This window comes from Colossoma macropomum, unplaced genomic scaffold (assembly GCF_904425465.1).
Source record: "Colossoma macropomum unplaced genomic scaffold, Colossoma_macropomum, whole genome shotgun sequence".
Classification (NCBI taxonomy): Eukaryota; Metazoa; Chordata; class Actinopteri; order Characiformes; family Serrasalmidae; genus Colossoma; species Colossoma macropomum.
The window spans coordinates 29,143,391-29,159,953 of record NW_023494807.1 but is presented as its reverse complement, the minus strand read 5'-3'; the positions used below and the strand labels follow the sequence as shown (position 1 = coordinate 29,159,953).

Genomic DNA, 16,563 nt, shown 5'->3' with positions numbered 1-16,563 from the left:
ATGTACATTAGGCTACGTTCACATTACAAGCCTCATTACTCAAATCCAATATTTTGCTCAAATCCGATCTCTCTGACAGGATGGTTCACACTCATTTAGGTAAGTGACTCAAATCTGTCATTAATGTGACGAACCGGCGTCCTGAAATGACCCTCATGAGCTCATCCTACTCAGTAACGTCACGTGAATGAATCACGTGCATCATCAGCACAAACTAACGAGCAGAACGAGCTTCGCTGAGAAGATAATTAACTCTGATCAGCTCTCAGCTTCGTTATTAGGTTATGTTCACATTACCAGGTTTAAGTGGCACAAATCTGATTTTCTGCCCTAATGTGACTCAGATCTGATGTTTTCAGGGCTGTGTGAACACAAACGAGATCTTTTCAAATCCAACCTGAGCCACTTTCATATGTGGTCCTAGATCGGATACGTATCCGATTCGTGGCCATGCGACCTTAATGTAACGCTCAGATCGGAATTCATGTGCTTTTTCTCCACTGCGCATGCGCCATCATTCAGCGTTACCATGGCAGCAGCGCCAAACAGAAGTTAAAGCCTGTAAACGGTGGAAAAGCAGCTCATCTCACCTTTTTCTCCTTCGTCTCGCTCTAATAATGAAGCTGAGAGCTGATCAGAGTTAATTATCTTCTCAGCGAAGCTCGTTCTGCTCGTTAGTTTGTGCTGATGATGAACGTGATTCATTCACGTGACGTTACTGAGTAGGATGAGCTCATGAGGGTCATTTCAGGACGCCGGTTCGTCACATTAATGACAGATTTGAGTCACTTACATAAACGTATCCGATCTAGGAGCACATATGAAAGTGGCTCAGGTCGGATTTGAAAAGATCAGATTTGTGTCCACACAGCTCTGAAAACATCAGATCTGAGTCACATTAGGGCAAAAAATCAGATTTGTGCCCCTTCAGCCTGGTAAAGTGAACGTAGCCTTATATGCAATGAGAATTTATGGTCCAAAGTCATTCTGGATCATGAAATGTTCACACAATGCAAAGAGCAAATTTAAAAACAATAAAAATAAACTTACTTTAGGTTTTGCTATGATATTGATGACATAGAAGATGAAACTAAACTAGAGGAAAACATTTTAAAATAAAAGTCAGGCTTACCGTGTTAGCATTATTGGGATTAGGCCACGGCCTGCCGGTCCCTGGTCCCCTGAGCAAAAGGGATAAATCACATTAATGTGGTCATCATCACCCTAAAACTCAACCACAGACTAAACTAATCCCACACAGAGAGATTCAGAGAATCCAGCGTGTTCCCAAACGCTCAGCACTGCAAACACAGTCATATGTTCAGGTGACACAGCTGTTCTCAGCACAGCCTGCTAAACACGTTTACTAACAGGGATGGGACGGTAGAACATATACAGTCACTATGTTTCTCTTTCTCTGTTTCTGGCTGCAGTATCAAAATAATAGATGTAATATTTTGAAATAATGACTTATTTTCTTGAAATTTTGACTTGATCTCTCAATAATGACTTATTTTCTTGAAATACTGAATTGATATTTTTTAATAATGACTAATTTTCTCAAAATATTGACTCAGCATCTCAAAACAGTAACTTTCTTTTTTTGAGATATTGGCTTAATATCTTGAAATAATTACTTTTGTCTTGAAATACTGACCTGGTATCTCTAAACAATGACTATCCTGAAATGTTAACTTAGTATCTCAAAGCATTGACCCAGTATCTGAAAATAATGACTTGATCTCTTCAAGTATTGACTTAATATCTTGAAATAATTACTAATTTTCTTAAAATATTAATGTAGTATCTCAAAAAAGGCTTATTGCCTTGAAATGCTGACTAAAAAAATGACTTGATATCCGTAAATAATCACTTGTTTTCTCCGAATATTGACTATTGATTTTGAAATAATGACTTAATTTATAAGTGTATGACTGGGTTTACATCATCAACTGTCCCATCTCTGTTTACACCTCAGCTGAAAGAGGAAATCTTACATGTTTGGGATGTTTGGGCCCATAGAGTTCGGAGGCCTCATCCCACCACCGTAGTTCTGCAATGACAACCAAGGATCAGACTGGCGTGACCACAGCGCCGAGAGGAGAGAGGAGAGAGAAAAAGATGATTAGTTTAGTTTAGAAGGAAACGACTGAGAGGATAACAGTCCATTCATAATCATGGTGAATACGGTAAACGCTGTAACGCTCTGCATCGTGAGGTTTTTGTTTGTACAGGATCTTCAGGTTTTAAGGACAAATTATGAACATGACAAAAGCTGGGCTTCCATCCATGCACTTCTATGCATATTTTGACATACTGAATAAAAACAGACTTATGGAAATGGTACATATTGAACGAAACAATCAAAATGCATATGCATGCTTGAGGTAGATGAACTGTTCTGGCTGATAAAACGAAATGCAATGAATTACAATGGAAATGCGAACAGAATAAAGTCATATCAGAGACTAGACGGTAAACGGTAACAGTGTATTTGACTGCTTTCAGATTGCCTGCGTTTTGATTAATGGGTATTTCCTGGGCCTTTTTTAGCCAGTGTGTCTTATTTCCGCATTCTTACAAGATAAAATACATCCTTAAACGATTAAATATTAAAGACTTGCTCCATATTTTATGCACAGAGAGTTTTCTTTTCTTGTACAGAGCCGATAGAAACACAGTCTGATTTACATAATGTTTGTTTTGGTAATTTCATTAAAAAAAAACAACAAAACAAAACAAAAGAAAACAACATTTTAGATGCTTAACCTCTTATTTTCCAGGGTATATTTTGGTTTGTCCATCTGAATTTATATGACCAAATCATAAGGCAAATTATTCAGTAACTGCATGAAATAAATGTCAATTTTTATTTTATTTATTTTATTTTTTGGTAAAACCTCCCCTAAAATCAACAGAACATGTTTTATGATCATACACATATTGCTATATGCTTACAATTTACTGCTAAAAGCCAAAAATCTTAGACGCTCTTTGTATTATTTTATTAAAATAATGTTTTACAGAGCAGATCACTGAAGAGACGCCATCTGTTTACAGTTTATAGCCCAGATTTGTGGAAAAATGGGTCGACTTTCAGTAGAAAAAAAAATTGTGAGTTCAGCTTCTTTTATTATAAGGGTTTAAAATTACATCACCCATCTATCTGACTGGAAGGAAGACAGTTACAGCTCTCATATGACCCCTATCTTTAGAATGTAGCTTATGAAATATGAAAGTTATGAAGAATATGACGAAGTGCGTTTTGGAACCACCGGTGGTCTCAAGGAGTTGAAGAGGTTAAGTAAACCTATTTTGTAGGTTTACAGTAGCTTATTATTCAGGGATGTCCTTTATTGTTAACAATCCAAGTAAAGCTAAAATATTTTATTATTCAAAACAATAATGCGTGTCTGAATGTCTGCAAGGCTAAAGTTGGTTTAGTCACATTTTTCTGTCCCACCTTAAAAGAGGCAGCAGCAGCTGCTGCACCATTTAAGGTGAAACGGGAAATTCAACTATGAAGCAACTTCAGCTTTGTCAAATTTCTCAGTTGTCCCACTCGTGAGACTTTGCTGGAATTTAAAAAATGTTAGTCATTCCCGGTCATTACAGTCCTTACAGCTTTGTGCACAAGGCCGTATCTGATGCAACTGAAAGAGTCAGGCTGCTTCTCAGCCTTTATGAGAAGAAACAGCAGAGCAGCAATCACTCTGGTGTCAGACTGTAGTCCATCTGTTTCTCTGCATACTTTGTTAGCCCCCTTTTACCCTGTTCTTCAGTGGTCAGGACCCCCCACGGACCCTCACAGAGCAGGTACTAATTGGGTGGTGGATCATTCTCAGCACTGCAGTAACACTGACGTGGTGGTGGTGTGTTAGTGTGTGTTGTGCTGGTCTGAGTGGATCAGACACAGCAGTGCTGCTGGAGTTTTTAAACACCTCAGTGTCACTGCTGGACTGAGAATAGTCCACCAACCAAAAATATCCAGCCAACAGCGTCCTGTGGGCAGCGTCCTGTGACCACTGATGAAGGACTAGAGGATGACCAACACAAACTGTGCAGCAGCAGATGAGCTATCGTCTCTGACTTTACATCCACAAGGTGGACTGACCAGGTAGGAGTGTCTAATAGAGTGGACAGTGAGTGGACACAGTGTTTAAAAACTCCAGCAGCACTGCTGTGTCTGATCCACTCAGACCAGCACAACACACACTAACACACCACCACCACGTCAGTGTTACTGCAGTGCTGAGAATGATCCACCACCCAAATAGTACCTGCTCTGTGAGGGTCCATGGGGGTCCTGACCACTGAAGAACAGGGTAAAAGGGGGCTAACAAAGTATCAGAGAAACAGATGGACTACAGTCTGTAACTGTAGAACTACAAAGTGCACCTATATAGTAAGTGGAGCTGATAAAATGGACAATGAGCACAGAAACAAGGAAACAAGTCATAATGTTATGCCTGATTGGTGTATTTGTGGCATTCTGGTACAATAATTCTGACAAAACTCCTCCCTGAGGTCAACCAGTTCACCACCCACTTATGGAAACTTGGCTAATATTCTAAATCAGGAAGGCACTGAAAAAAACACTGCATTAAAATGCCTTGATTCAAATATGTACATTAGTCTCACATTAATAAAATCTACCACGTTAAAAATGAGGTCATTTTTTTTTTTTATTTTACTCGTGTGGAAATGATGTAAAGGTCAAACCTGTGGTCCAGGCCCCATTGGACCCATCCCTCGAGGCACGTTCATTCTCTGCATTTGTCCCAGGTTGGGATGACCTAAACACAAAATAAAATAAACCAAAATTCACACAGTGAAGCAGACTTCAATCTGATCAGTATAAACGGAGATTAAATCTTTCCCAATAGGAAAAATTTGATACTTTCTGACTGAATTTGTTGCAATAATAAAGTTTATCACAATAATTCTGCAGACAACGATCGCTTGTCTAATTCTACAGAACATCCAAGCTTAACTGTAACTTGACCTCTCAGCCATTACAATCCCACTCAGGTGATGCAATAATATATAAATAAAGAACAATATGTACATTAGGGCTGTCAAAGCTAACAAGCTGATAATGTTTTAACATGGTAAATTGTTAACGCCACAGTTTTTGTTAATGCCGTTAACACATTTTCCAGCTTTTACCCTTCGATCCACCATAGTAGTGCAGGCTGAAGCCCAGCTGAATCCACGATTGTAGCCCTCTCGTTCAAATACAGCTTTTAAATAGCTCTTCAGCTCTTTTAATGGCAGCCATGAAATGCTATTTCTGCCTGTTTTGGTGGTCACTTCAATAACATGGATGGAGTATATTTCAATGGAAATGTGTATGATGTACAAAACTGGAAGTGAGCTGGGTTTTCGTCTTAGAAAAGTACGTCAGCATTACGAAATGTGTTTCTATTGTGTGTTACGTCCATAGGGACGTATGTTTTGTTTTGCTTGCTTCTCTTTCTTTCTCTCTCTCTCTCTCTCTCATACTCCCGCTTATTAGGAACCCGCCAACTTGTGCGTGTGATTGGCTGGAGTCCCGTGACGAAATTGCATCTGATTGGCTGGCTGAAATTGCGTGGAGTATATCTTCGACGGCTGCGCCGGATGTCATGGAGGCTTTCCTCCATGGCGGCTTGGGGCGATTGTTTTTAGATCTGAACCGCTGAAAATGCTATTTTTTGATGTGAAGAAAGCTGCAACTCCATTCTGCTTGGGGAACGGCCTTTAGCAGGCCTGGAGAAAGAGGCCACAGCGATACCCAACACATCACTTTTTTTCAGTGTCAAATGACCGATGACTGATCTTCTGCCCTGAATGTTCATTTTCAAACAGACTAAGCCGCTGAACCCGTCACTCTTTCAGTACCTGGAGGCCGTGTTGGGTCCATTACATTCGGCGGTAAAGGCTGCCCTCCAGGAGGCTGATAGAGATGAAGAGAGAAAGTGATGATAGGTCAGAGAAAAAAATCAATACGGAGGCCCACAGAAACCATTTTTATCTCTTATATTGGATGTTCAGTCATAAAAAAGCCCCAGCGCATCGATCCAGCCACGGACTCACCTGGTTCCCCATCCTGATGGGAGGCCGAGGTCCTCCCGCGTAACGTGGAGACATGAAGGCCTGCAAACAGGAAAGTAAACGGTCAATGACTTTGGCCTTCACAGCGTGCATTTCACAGTGCAATGCAATGGAATCGACCATCAATATGGTCTGTATGTGGTTAGAGATCTGGATGGGAATGAAACTGAAGCCTGAACTCGACCTGAACCCACCAGTTTGAGGCTCGGCCCGACTAGTACTGCTAAATTTGAAAAATGTATTAATGTGTAATGCATTAATATCAAATATTTACCATTATATGGCAATATTTAGTGTAGAAATATACTATTTAAGCAATAGAACATGAGAGGGAGTGTGTTATCACAACATCACGGCTGTGATTTGGTCGCCGTAGATCATCACAGCCGTGATGTTATTGGCGATAACACACTCCTCGAGTGTTCTATTGCTTTATACAACAGTTAAATAAATAAAGTAATAAATTAATAAACTGGGCCGTGAACGCGGCGTTTAATATGTTTTAATGTTCGCAGTTCCTTCTGCCAAATTATAGTTCCTTAACAAGCAGCTTGTTGCTGTCAGAGTGACGAACTCCGCCCACTCGCTGCACAGTCTGCTGTCAGCCTCGCCTTCTGAAGTACAGACTGAGCCATAAAACTGCCGCAATATCAAGTTTAGCTCAGTTTTGTCTTTTTTTGCCAGATCAGTATTAATGTTGTTTTGTTCCAGCCAGTCTGTAAAGCATCTTACAGCCCATTTAGTCTGGCGAATGGTATTGGGTTCATTTCTGGCTGATTCCAGGTTGTTTAGCTGTTCTTCTGTCACAGCTGCCCGACTGAAAAGCTGCTCAGTGGTGATGACAGTTTGGGCAATTTAGTGTCGTCTCATCTTCAGAGTCTGACCAAATCGGCTGTCGGTCAAATGTGATCTTAAAGAGTGTCCATTTTCTGTTTGTGGCCAAGTAAAAAACGTTCAAATGTCTTGAGCGCCTCCTACAGCTGCTTGCTTAGCAATGCATGTCTCAGCAGAGTGATACAGTGTTTGTGAATAAGCCTGTGATGTTATGGCGAAATAACAGCACAGTTAGAACGCTTCTCAACCAATCAGCTTGCGTAGACAGAACTAACTGTTGGTATGTTAGTGCCAATCTAGTGAGGTTAGCTTTAAATGTCAGCTCTAGTTTAAATACAGACATTTTCAGCTCATAACAGGTGGGCAAGTAATACTTTCTTCACTTTGTAAGATGCAATATTACATTAGACCCATCTTTAAGGGCTTGAACTCGACGTCCGTCTTTTATTATTGGAGCATTAGCCTATTAGCTTTCTGCTGACCAGCTCAGCCTACTCTACTGAGGGCAGGAATATATCCAGTTACAGAGAATATAAAGTGTAAACCAGTTAGTCTGTTAGCAGCAACCAGTGCAAGTTCAGCCAGCAATTCTTCATCTGTTTGGATTTTACTTGCACTGATTTCAACAATAACAACTCGGCTTTTTCAAGGAGTCATTATTCTTGAGAGGTTTGTGGTCGTGTTCTTCACTCAGGTGCAGAATGTCTCTGAGACTCGGCGTGAGAGGTACGTCTAAATTTGAAACCCGAAACCCGGCCCAAACCCGCTTACACAAGATGGATCATCACAGACCGGTTTTACAGTGCTTTGCTTTGAGAGGCAGAAATAAAAAGTACTCTACAACTTAAAAGAGTCACAATCGAGCCTCAGAGTACTTAAAAAATTGTCCCGAACCCAGCCCAAAACCTAATGACCTGTCAGGCCCAGTCAGACTCAGGTTAACAGAGCTCTAGTGGGTCCACACTTCAGTTCTTAACTCTCATGACTCCAGAACTTATACATTAGTTTCACAGTAGATAGTGAATCATTTAAATGTGTTTATTTATTTATTTATGTACTATTGATCGATTTATGGATTGCACAATAACAACAAAAAAGAAAAAGACAGCCACAGCAATCACATTCTTCAAGAAAAAAGAATGGAAAAATAATTTTGAAAAATAATTAAGGTTAAAATCTAAATAATATGCATGCAGTTTTAAAGAAACGGCGTGAAGAGAAGTGCTAATGTGGCTAACAGCGAATAGAACCTAGTGGGCACATTAGCAGGATTTTACTTCCATAATGACAACCGATTGTCTTTTAATTCTCATTTATTGTTAGCCACATTAGCTGTGTAGCCAATTTAGCACCAAGGAGTTACGAAAGCAATGCGAGAGCTCAGAAGCAGAGGAGCAAACGCTGGTGTACATGCAGAATCAGCTCTAAAGAGAACCAGGTGTGTGTTTGTGTCGTTACCTGTCCATGCGCTCCCATCATGTTAGCGTTAGGTGGAGGCTGAGGGGACGGCTGGGAGCCAGCGGGACCCTGCAGGGCCACAAGAGGGGGGCAGCAGTGATTACAGAAGAGCAGGCAGAAAGAAAAATGGAGAGAAAAAGCAAAGCAAAAGAAAAAGAGAGGCGTTACTGCTGCAGTGAGGCTGAAGCCTGGAGGTTACACAGTTTGTGAGCATGGTGTCGTAATGATGCGGACAGTGAGGACCGTGAGTCCAAACTACCATACTAATTTCTAACTTCTTTATCCTAATCTAACTTTTAACTTTTAAATGACCAATACGGTAAGTAAACAAATGACTTCAGCAGAAATGCCCTGCCTTAAAACGCAGAAAGAGAAAAACCTGAATATGTTTCGTTTACTACTTTAACGACAGAGAGAGCTCGTCAGTGATCAGGCACTGAAGAGAGTGACCACTAGAGGGCAGTAGTGTTCTAGAGGAGTCCAGCAGGGGGCTTTAAACTGGCCTTGTTTCACATTTCACTGTGTCCACTGACGCATGGCTCTGTGCTGGGATAATGGCCTTTGCTTAGTCGTGCTTGAGAGAAACTTATAGGCTTGTGTGTGTGTAATGTTATTATCAGGCCCTGGAGGATCAGGACACTTTCTCCCGCACGATGCAGGCTTTCCCAGAATGCTTTTCTAACCCACACATCCTTCCACCCTCCATCACACATCATAGTATTACCTAGAAGTAACATTCCTAGAACTCATTCCCATGTTCCTCGGCGTGATGTTCACTTTAAAGGGCCCGTATCCTACAGTTCTCATGTGTTTTGGTTTCTTCTGTCTTTCTGAGGTGCACGTACACCAATCAGGCATAACATTATGACCACCTCCTTGTTTCTATGCTCATTGTCCATTTTATCAGCTCCACTTACTATATAGGTGCACTTTGTAGTTCTACAGTTACAGACTGTAGTCCATCTGTTTCTCTGATACTTTGTTAGCCCCCTTTTACCCTGTTCTTCAGTGGTCAGGACCCCCATGGACCCTCACAGAGCAGGTACTATTTGGGTGGTGGATCATTCTCAGCACTGCAGTAACACTGACGTGGTGGTGGTGTGTAGTGTGTGTTGTGCTGGTCTGAGTGGATCAGACACAGCAGTGCTGCTGGAGTTTTTAAACACCTCAGTGTCACTGCTGGACTGAGAATAGTCCACCAACCGAAAATATTCAGCCAACAGCGTCCTGTGGGCAGCGTCCTGTGACCACTGATGAAGGACTAGAGGATGACCAACACAAACTGTGCAGCAGCAGATGAGTCTCTGACTTTACATCTACAAGGTGGACTGACAAGGTAGGAGTGTCTAATAGAGTGGACAGTGAGTGGACAGTGTTTAAAAACTCCAGCAGTACTGCTGTGTCTGATCCACTCAGACCAGCACAACACACGCTAACACACCACCACCACGTCAGTGTTACTGCAGTGCTGAGAATGATCCACCACCCAAATAGTACCTGCTCTGTGAGGGTCCATGGGGGTCCTGACCACTGAAGAACAGGGTAAAAGGGGGCTAACAAAGTATGCAGAGAAACAGATGGACTACAGTCTGTAACTGTAGAACTACAAAGTGCTCCTATATAGTAAGTGGAGCTGATAAAATGGACAATGAGTGTAGAAACAAGGAGGTGGTCATAATGTTATGCCTGATCAGTGTATAATGTTTGTGTGTAACAGTCACAATTTATTTTCACATGGCCATTTTCTAAGCCTTACACAGGCAGTTTAGTTACTGTATATGTAAATGACCTCTGTTTTGATTGGCTGCCCTGTTTTTTGCCTTCTTCGAAAAAGCAGTCCAGGCTGAAACACTCCTTATAACTTCAGCATGGGCGGATATTAAATAACTGGGCTGATTATTGTGATGTTACAAAAACAAGTAATTCAAAATTGATTTTGTCGCTTCATTTCCATATATGGGCTGATAAGTGAACAGCACAAATTGACTTTAACAACATTTAACAATGTTTACCCTCAACATAAAACATTTAAAAGGGAATTCCAGGCGTTCTCAAAAATTCCTGCATAAAACTACATCATTCGGAGTGGTTTGGTGTGAAACGGTTGATATTAGACTCAGATTTCTTTACAGTGGTGGTGACAGGAACCAGGGGTCGCCATGACTACAACACAAATATAGACATTTTATTTACTATCCAAAACCACCATCTGTGTTTATTTATGTAATATTGATGATGGTAAAATAGTGGAAAATCTGAAATAATAAGTTTTCTTTGTGGACTATTTTGCCTTAGATCGCCCTGCATGTATCCCTCCACCATGAATGAATTTTAAAAATATACTTAAGGCCAAAATTGTCTCTCAAAACTACTGCAAAACAATCAGGCAAAGTATTCATAACCATTTCATGTAATAATGAGAGCTTTTAGAGGTGGACGTCTGGTTCCTATCACCACCACTGTGAACAATTCTGTCCACATTATTGTTTATTTAAAATCAATGCAGCCACAATTTATGTAAAAGAACCAGATGTTTAAAATATCACTAGTGTCCAGTGTATTGTTCTCGTTTAGCAGCTGTAGCCAGTCAGCAGCCTGTCCATGTTGTCCACCCTCACACACACACACACACACATATATACAAACACATACACACACTAACAGCAGGCCATGTAGGAGGAGAACAGAATGAAGAATGAAGGGAGACAGCACCTCCACACTTTTATTCCCTGCGGGTTCAGCCCAGTCCCACAGACTTGAACACCACACAAGGGCTAAGTTAAATAAAAGGATCAAATGATATTTTCAGTGAAATGGGCCCTTTAAAGGAAGGTGACCCTTTCCAAGAAGTGGTTCACATAAACGTCTCACACACGTAATCTTCACCGTAAAGAAGGAAGGAGGAAGCTGAATGATGCTACGGCTGGACGGTTTACAGAAACGCTTTTGAGCAACCTGCGTGTGACTACTCTGGTCTGCTCTTACGGTCAGCGCAGTAAAAGTAGCCCTGCTTTGTGAAGCTAGAGTGGCTGCCATTAGCGGCTAATGGTCGTAATCAAACTGAATCCCAGTAGACTCTGGGCTTGGCAGTCAACCACAGGCAGAGGCATAATAGCCCCTCTGTGTGCGCCATCTCAAAACCGATGGCACGTGTTTGTGATCTTGGCCTGGTGTTTGACTCTCTGGGGCTGAAAGCTGAAGGAGAAAGGTTAAAGTGACGGTTTGGCCAAAAATCAAATTTACACATTTCCCTCCTAACCCCAAATGTAGTCACTCAGCCGAGACACGTTCGGTGTCTGAAGTTCGCTTCTTTAGGCTTTGTTCACACAGCAGGTAAAAGTGGCCCAAATCTGATCTTTTTCTTCACATGGGACACAGATGTGTGTCTGAGTGTCAGTGCGAACAGCAGAAACACACTGCATCTGACATCTTCAATTCCGATTCGAGATGTTTTATACGTGGTGCTGAAGTCTGATACGTATCCAATACGAGGCATTGCGGCTCAGTCTGAGCAGCCAGATCGGAATTCACGCGCCTTTTACGTCAATCCAACTCCACATTCGTCATAATTCGGCTGAGACCTCAAACATTTAGGATGATGTTTCTGTATAAAAAATTAGAAGAGATTCATCCAAAACCCCCCATGATTGAAGAGGTTTTGAAAGAAACGTCGGAACGCGGCCGCAGGAGAACGAGGCTGCAGCGTCAAAGAACAGTTAAAAGTCTGAAAGTAAGCTTTAAGGAATCCGAGGACGCGAACCAAAGAAGTGACCGTGTCATTTTTATGGCGAGCTGGACCACATTCTGGGTGATGAGCCCAGCCATTAGTCAATGAAGCTTCATGATGGCTCCTGTGATGCTGGTGACAATGAAACTGAACAGACTGGCATTTGTTGGCAGTTATGATTGTTTACCTCTGGATGAGCCGCATGAAGCAACGTGACGATCTGTTCTTTTGCGCATGCGGGTTGGTTTAGAAGCTGATATGGACTGAGGTCACATACAGGTCACATTCAAAAGATATTGTGAACAGCCAAACAAAAAAAAAAATCAGATTTGGAGAGAAAATCAGATTTGGGCCACTTTTATCTGCTGTCTGAACGTAGCCTTAGTTTTAGCACCAGAGCTATGAGGCTAATGTAGCTAACAAGTAACAGAAGCATCCACCCAACAATTAACAAGGTGTTAACTGTCGAGGTGTTAAGTAATCTCTAATAGACTTGGACCGAAGATGCACTGAGTAGCTAAGAACAGTTTTTCCATATAAGCTCTATGACGAAAACTGTGACCTGAGAAAACAAAAAAAGCGTAGAATAATAAAACAAACAACAGTAAGTCGACTTAACTAAAGAAGCAAACTACAGAGGCCAAACGTGTCTTAGCTGGTCGACTACGTCTGTGTGTGAGGGGAGAGAAACGGTGTAAACTTGATTTTTCGCCATAATATCGCTTTAAATGTTCAGTAAGTTGAGGAACAGGAATGTGCCCTACCTGGAAGAAACCTGGAGGCATGGGGCCCCCTGGCATCCCGTCTCCGGGGGGCATGTTCCCCAGCACTGGGCTCGGAGCTGCTGCTGCACTCTGGAAATACAAGACAGGAGCCGAGTTAGAGTTAAAGAGGATCACTGATATCTAAACTTCACAGTTATCCCACCGAAAACAAAAGCATTCAGTAACTGTTTATCTAATATTCATCACACGAGGCTCATTGAAACAAATGGACAAACAGAGAAACTGTTGATAGAGCAGATCAGATCAATCTATACCACTATATATACTCTATATTTGTGTTTATACAAAAGAGAGGAACATTTTATTTGATAAAAATTTAAATAAAACAAAACCTGATATGTTGTTGCTTGTCCTTTTACATCTATCTATCTATCTATCTACCTACCTGTCTGTCTATCTACCTATCTGTCTGTCTATCTATCTATCTGTCTATCTATCTATCTATCTATCTATCTATCTATCTATCTATCTAGACTGTCAATCAATTAATCTCTATCTGTCTATCCATCCATCTGTCTGTCTATATTGCCTGCCTATCAATCAATCTATGTATGTATGTATGTATGTATGTATGTATGTATGTATGTATATTGCCTGCCTATCAATCTATACATCCATCCATCCATCCATCCATCCATCCATTCTGCCTGCCTATTAATCATTCAATCAATTAACCAATCACCCAACTTGATCAACCAACCAAACACTCTCTATCTATCTATCTATCTATCTATCTATCTTGCATGCCTATCAATCAATTACTCTCTATCTGTCTATCCATCCGTCTGTCTATATTGCCTGTCTATCAATCAATCGGTGAATCACTCACTCACTCTCTATCTTGCATGTCTATCAATGTATGTATGTATGTATGTATGTTGCCTGCCTATCAATCTATCTATCCATCCATCCATCCATCCATTCTGCCTGCCTATTAATCATTCAGTCAATTAACCAATCACCCAACTCGATCAACCAACCAAACACTCTCTACCTATCTATCTATCTATCTATCTATCTACTATCTATCTATCTTGCCTGTCAATCAATCAATCAATATAATCTATCCATCCATCCATCCATCCATCCTAAATAGCTGTCCTATTGTAGCTTTTTGTCAGAAGCAGCTTTTTCCCATTTTTTCCAGATTATTTTTATATCCTGTAAAAGCTACTTGAACTAAATCAACTGACACAAACTCCACAAAAGGCTTTTCAAACTTGTGCTGATGATGAACGGGCTTTGGCATGTTTTCAAGAACCTCTTCTCATCTAAATATTCTCCACGCAGTAAAAATGGAAGCATCAGCAAAATCAATAGAGGAAATGTGTCCTGCAGCGCTGCGGGGGCTAATCACAGACGGGTCATCTTCTTAATGAGCCGCAGATTTAGGAGAAGTCAGGCCTCTAATCAATCAAAGTCAATTACACTCAACATCACTGAGTTTCATACGCAGCTTTTTCTGACAGCACTTGACGTTTCGTGCAAGGCAAGCATTCCAGTCACTAATAATGACTCCATCACTCTATTAATGTTCCTGCCTCGCAGATAAAACACTCCTGCAGCGCAGCTACAGCCGTGTCTGATCTCTGCCCAGCTTCAGCGTCCAGATATCAATGTTTACACTCAGACTACCTTAAAATCAACCAACAGCACGACAGCAAACACTACTGCAGCCCACCTCTTATCACTGTCTACGACCAAACTGAGTCCACAGTGTCAAACAATCAGGTGTTTTACTTCAAGAAAGTAAGTAACCAGACTGCTGGACATTTCTGAGATGAAGTTAACCTGTTATTCGAAGTTCAAAATAAAGTTTTGAAGGCAGGTTATATACACATCACTGTTAGAATTAAATCTTGGATCTCAATTAATTTTTAAATATTTTTACATATATTTTTCTTTAACATACAAAAAACGTGACAGAACGTTTTTTTGTGTTGTTCTAATTTTTTGTTTGTTTGCTTTCACATAATTTGAAAATACTTGCTGCTGTTCACACTGTGTCAACTTTTGATAAATGATAAGCAGACCAATAGAAATCGACTAAAATTAGTTACATTAACTTACACTAAAAGTTAAGGAGGTTTTTTGCTTCTCCTGTAAAGTTACTTTTTTTTGGAGGTTTTGTTCGAACCGTGATGATGTGAAAAGGAAATATGTTTACAAATATTTTTCGAAATATATTTCAAATATATTTGTAACATTTCTATATATTTTTGATATATATTTGAATGTGTGATGTGTGTGTGTGTATGTGTACATATACATATACATACATACATACATACATACACACACACATTGTGTATATATATAATATATATATATATATATATATATATATATATATATATATATATATATATATATATTTCAGTATGTTGGCATATATTCAATTATATAAAATGGCATATTTACATATAAATTTATTTAAAATATTAACTATTATATATATATATATATATATATATATTTTTATTTTTTAAATCGCTGTTGTCGGAAGAAAACCTTGTAGCTCCAAAATGGTAACTTTACAGGAGAAGGAAAAAACCTACTTTACTTTTAATGTAAGTCAATGGAACCAGACCTTTGTTCCAAATAATTCTGGGACGTCTCTTTTGGTCCATTCATCATGAAATTACACACAATGCAGCATTACTCTAATAGTAATAACATCACCCACACCACAAATATTTACATTTTCCTTCTGAATTAATGAAGTTTCTATACATCTCTATCTACAGTATCTATATGGACTATTCTACCATTATTATTTGCATTAAAACATTTTGAAAAGCGAGGTGCCCCCAAACTTCTGACAGATTGCGTACACTGTCTTAAAAGGTTTGTCCGATCACTCTTTGGAGCCCCGTCTCCTGCACTGGCCGCCTCCCAGCTCGAGCTGGAGTGGCTGAAAGCTGATTAGAGCTCAGGTCAGGGCTTAAGGGGCTTATAGCAGGTAGAGCAGGTATCTCACACTCAGATCCTCCAAAGAGGCTCATCTTGTTACAGCTGCTCTTCTTAGAAGTCGCTGGAAGACTCTACGCAGTGACAACCTTAGAAGGACAACCTTCACTTTGGACGTATGAATCCATTAACCTCTTAAAGAGCCCAGCCCCGACAATTCACCAGGATTTACTGTTGCTGAATAATTAATAGTAGTAACTGAATAATTTAGAGTACCTACCTGAAAAAACATAGGAGTTACTGAAAAATAGAAGCTACTGAAAAATTCATAATAGTTACTCAATAAATTATAGTAGTTATTAAATAATTTATAACAGTTACTTAATAATTTTAAGTAAATAATAAGTAATTTATAATAGTCATTTAAAAATTTGTAGAAGTTATTTAATAAACATAAATTAATCAGTAAGGTTTATAAGTTACCAGATAGTTTATAATAGTCACTGAAGAAATTATAATAGTTACTGAATAATTTATATTAGATACTCCATCATTTCTATTAGATAGTGAATAAGTCATTGTAGTTATTTAACCATTTATAGTAGATACTAAATAATTAATAGTAACTACTATTAATAATAATAAAATTATACTACTGTAATACTACTAAATATACTACTACTAATAATAATAAAAATAATGAATAAATGACCAAGTGTAATATTTTTATCTCAATTGTTTAATTTGGTTGTC

At 39.7% G+C, this 16,563-nt stretch overlaps 1 protein-coding gene across 2 annotated transcripts in view; it reads right to left on the bottom strand.

Annotated features, from left to right (window-relative positions):
• Positions 1–16,563, bottom strand: part of ssbp3a (single stranded DNA binding protein 3a) — a 61,540-nt gene that overhangs the window by 5,114 nt on the left and 39,863 nt on the right. The window contains exons 5-11 of one of the 2 annotated variants that reach the window (XM_036556246.1): positions 12,880–12,969; positions 8,389–8,457; positions 6,079–6,138; positions 5,884–5,938; positions 4,723–4,796; positions 1,998–2,077; positions 1,133–1,181 (exon numbers count right to left, since the gene is read on the bottom strand). In XM_036556246.1, coding sequence (XP_036412139.1) covers positions 1,133–1,181; positions 1,998–2,077; positions 4,723–4,796; positions 5,884–5,938; positions 6,079–6,138; positions 8,389–8,457; positions 12,880–12,969 — 477 coding nt within the window. The remainder of the gene's footprint in view (positions 1–1,132; positions 1,182–1,997; positions 2,078–4,722; positions 4,797–5,883; positions 5,939–6,078; positions 6,139–8,388; positions 8,458–12,879; positions 12,970–16,563) is intronic. The other variant, XM_036556247.1, reaches the window with a different exon arrangement.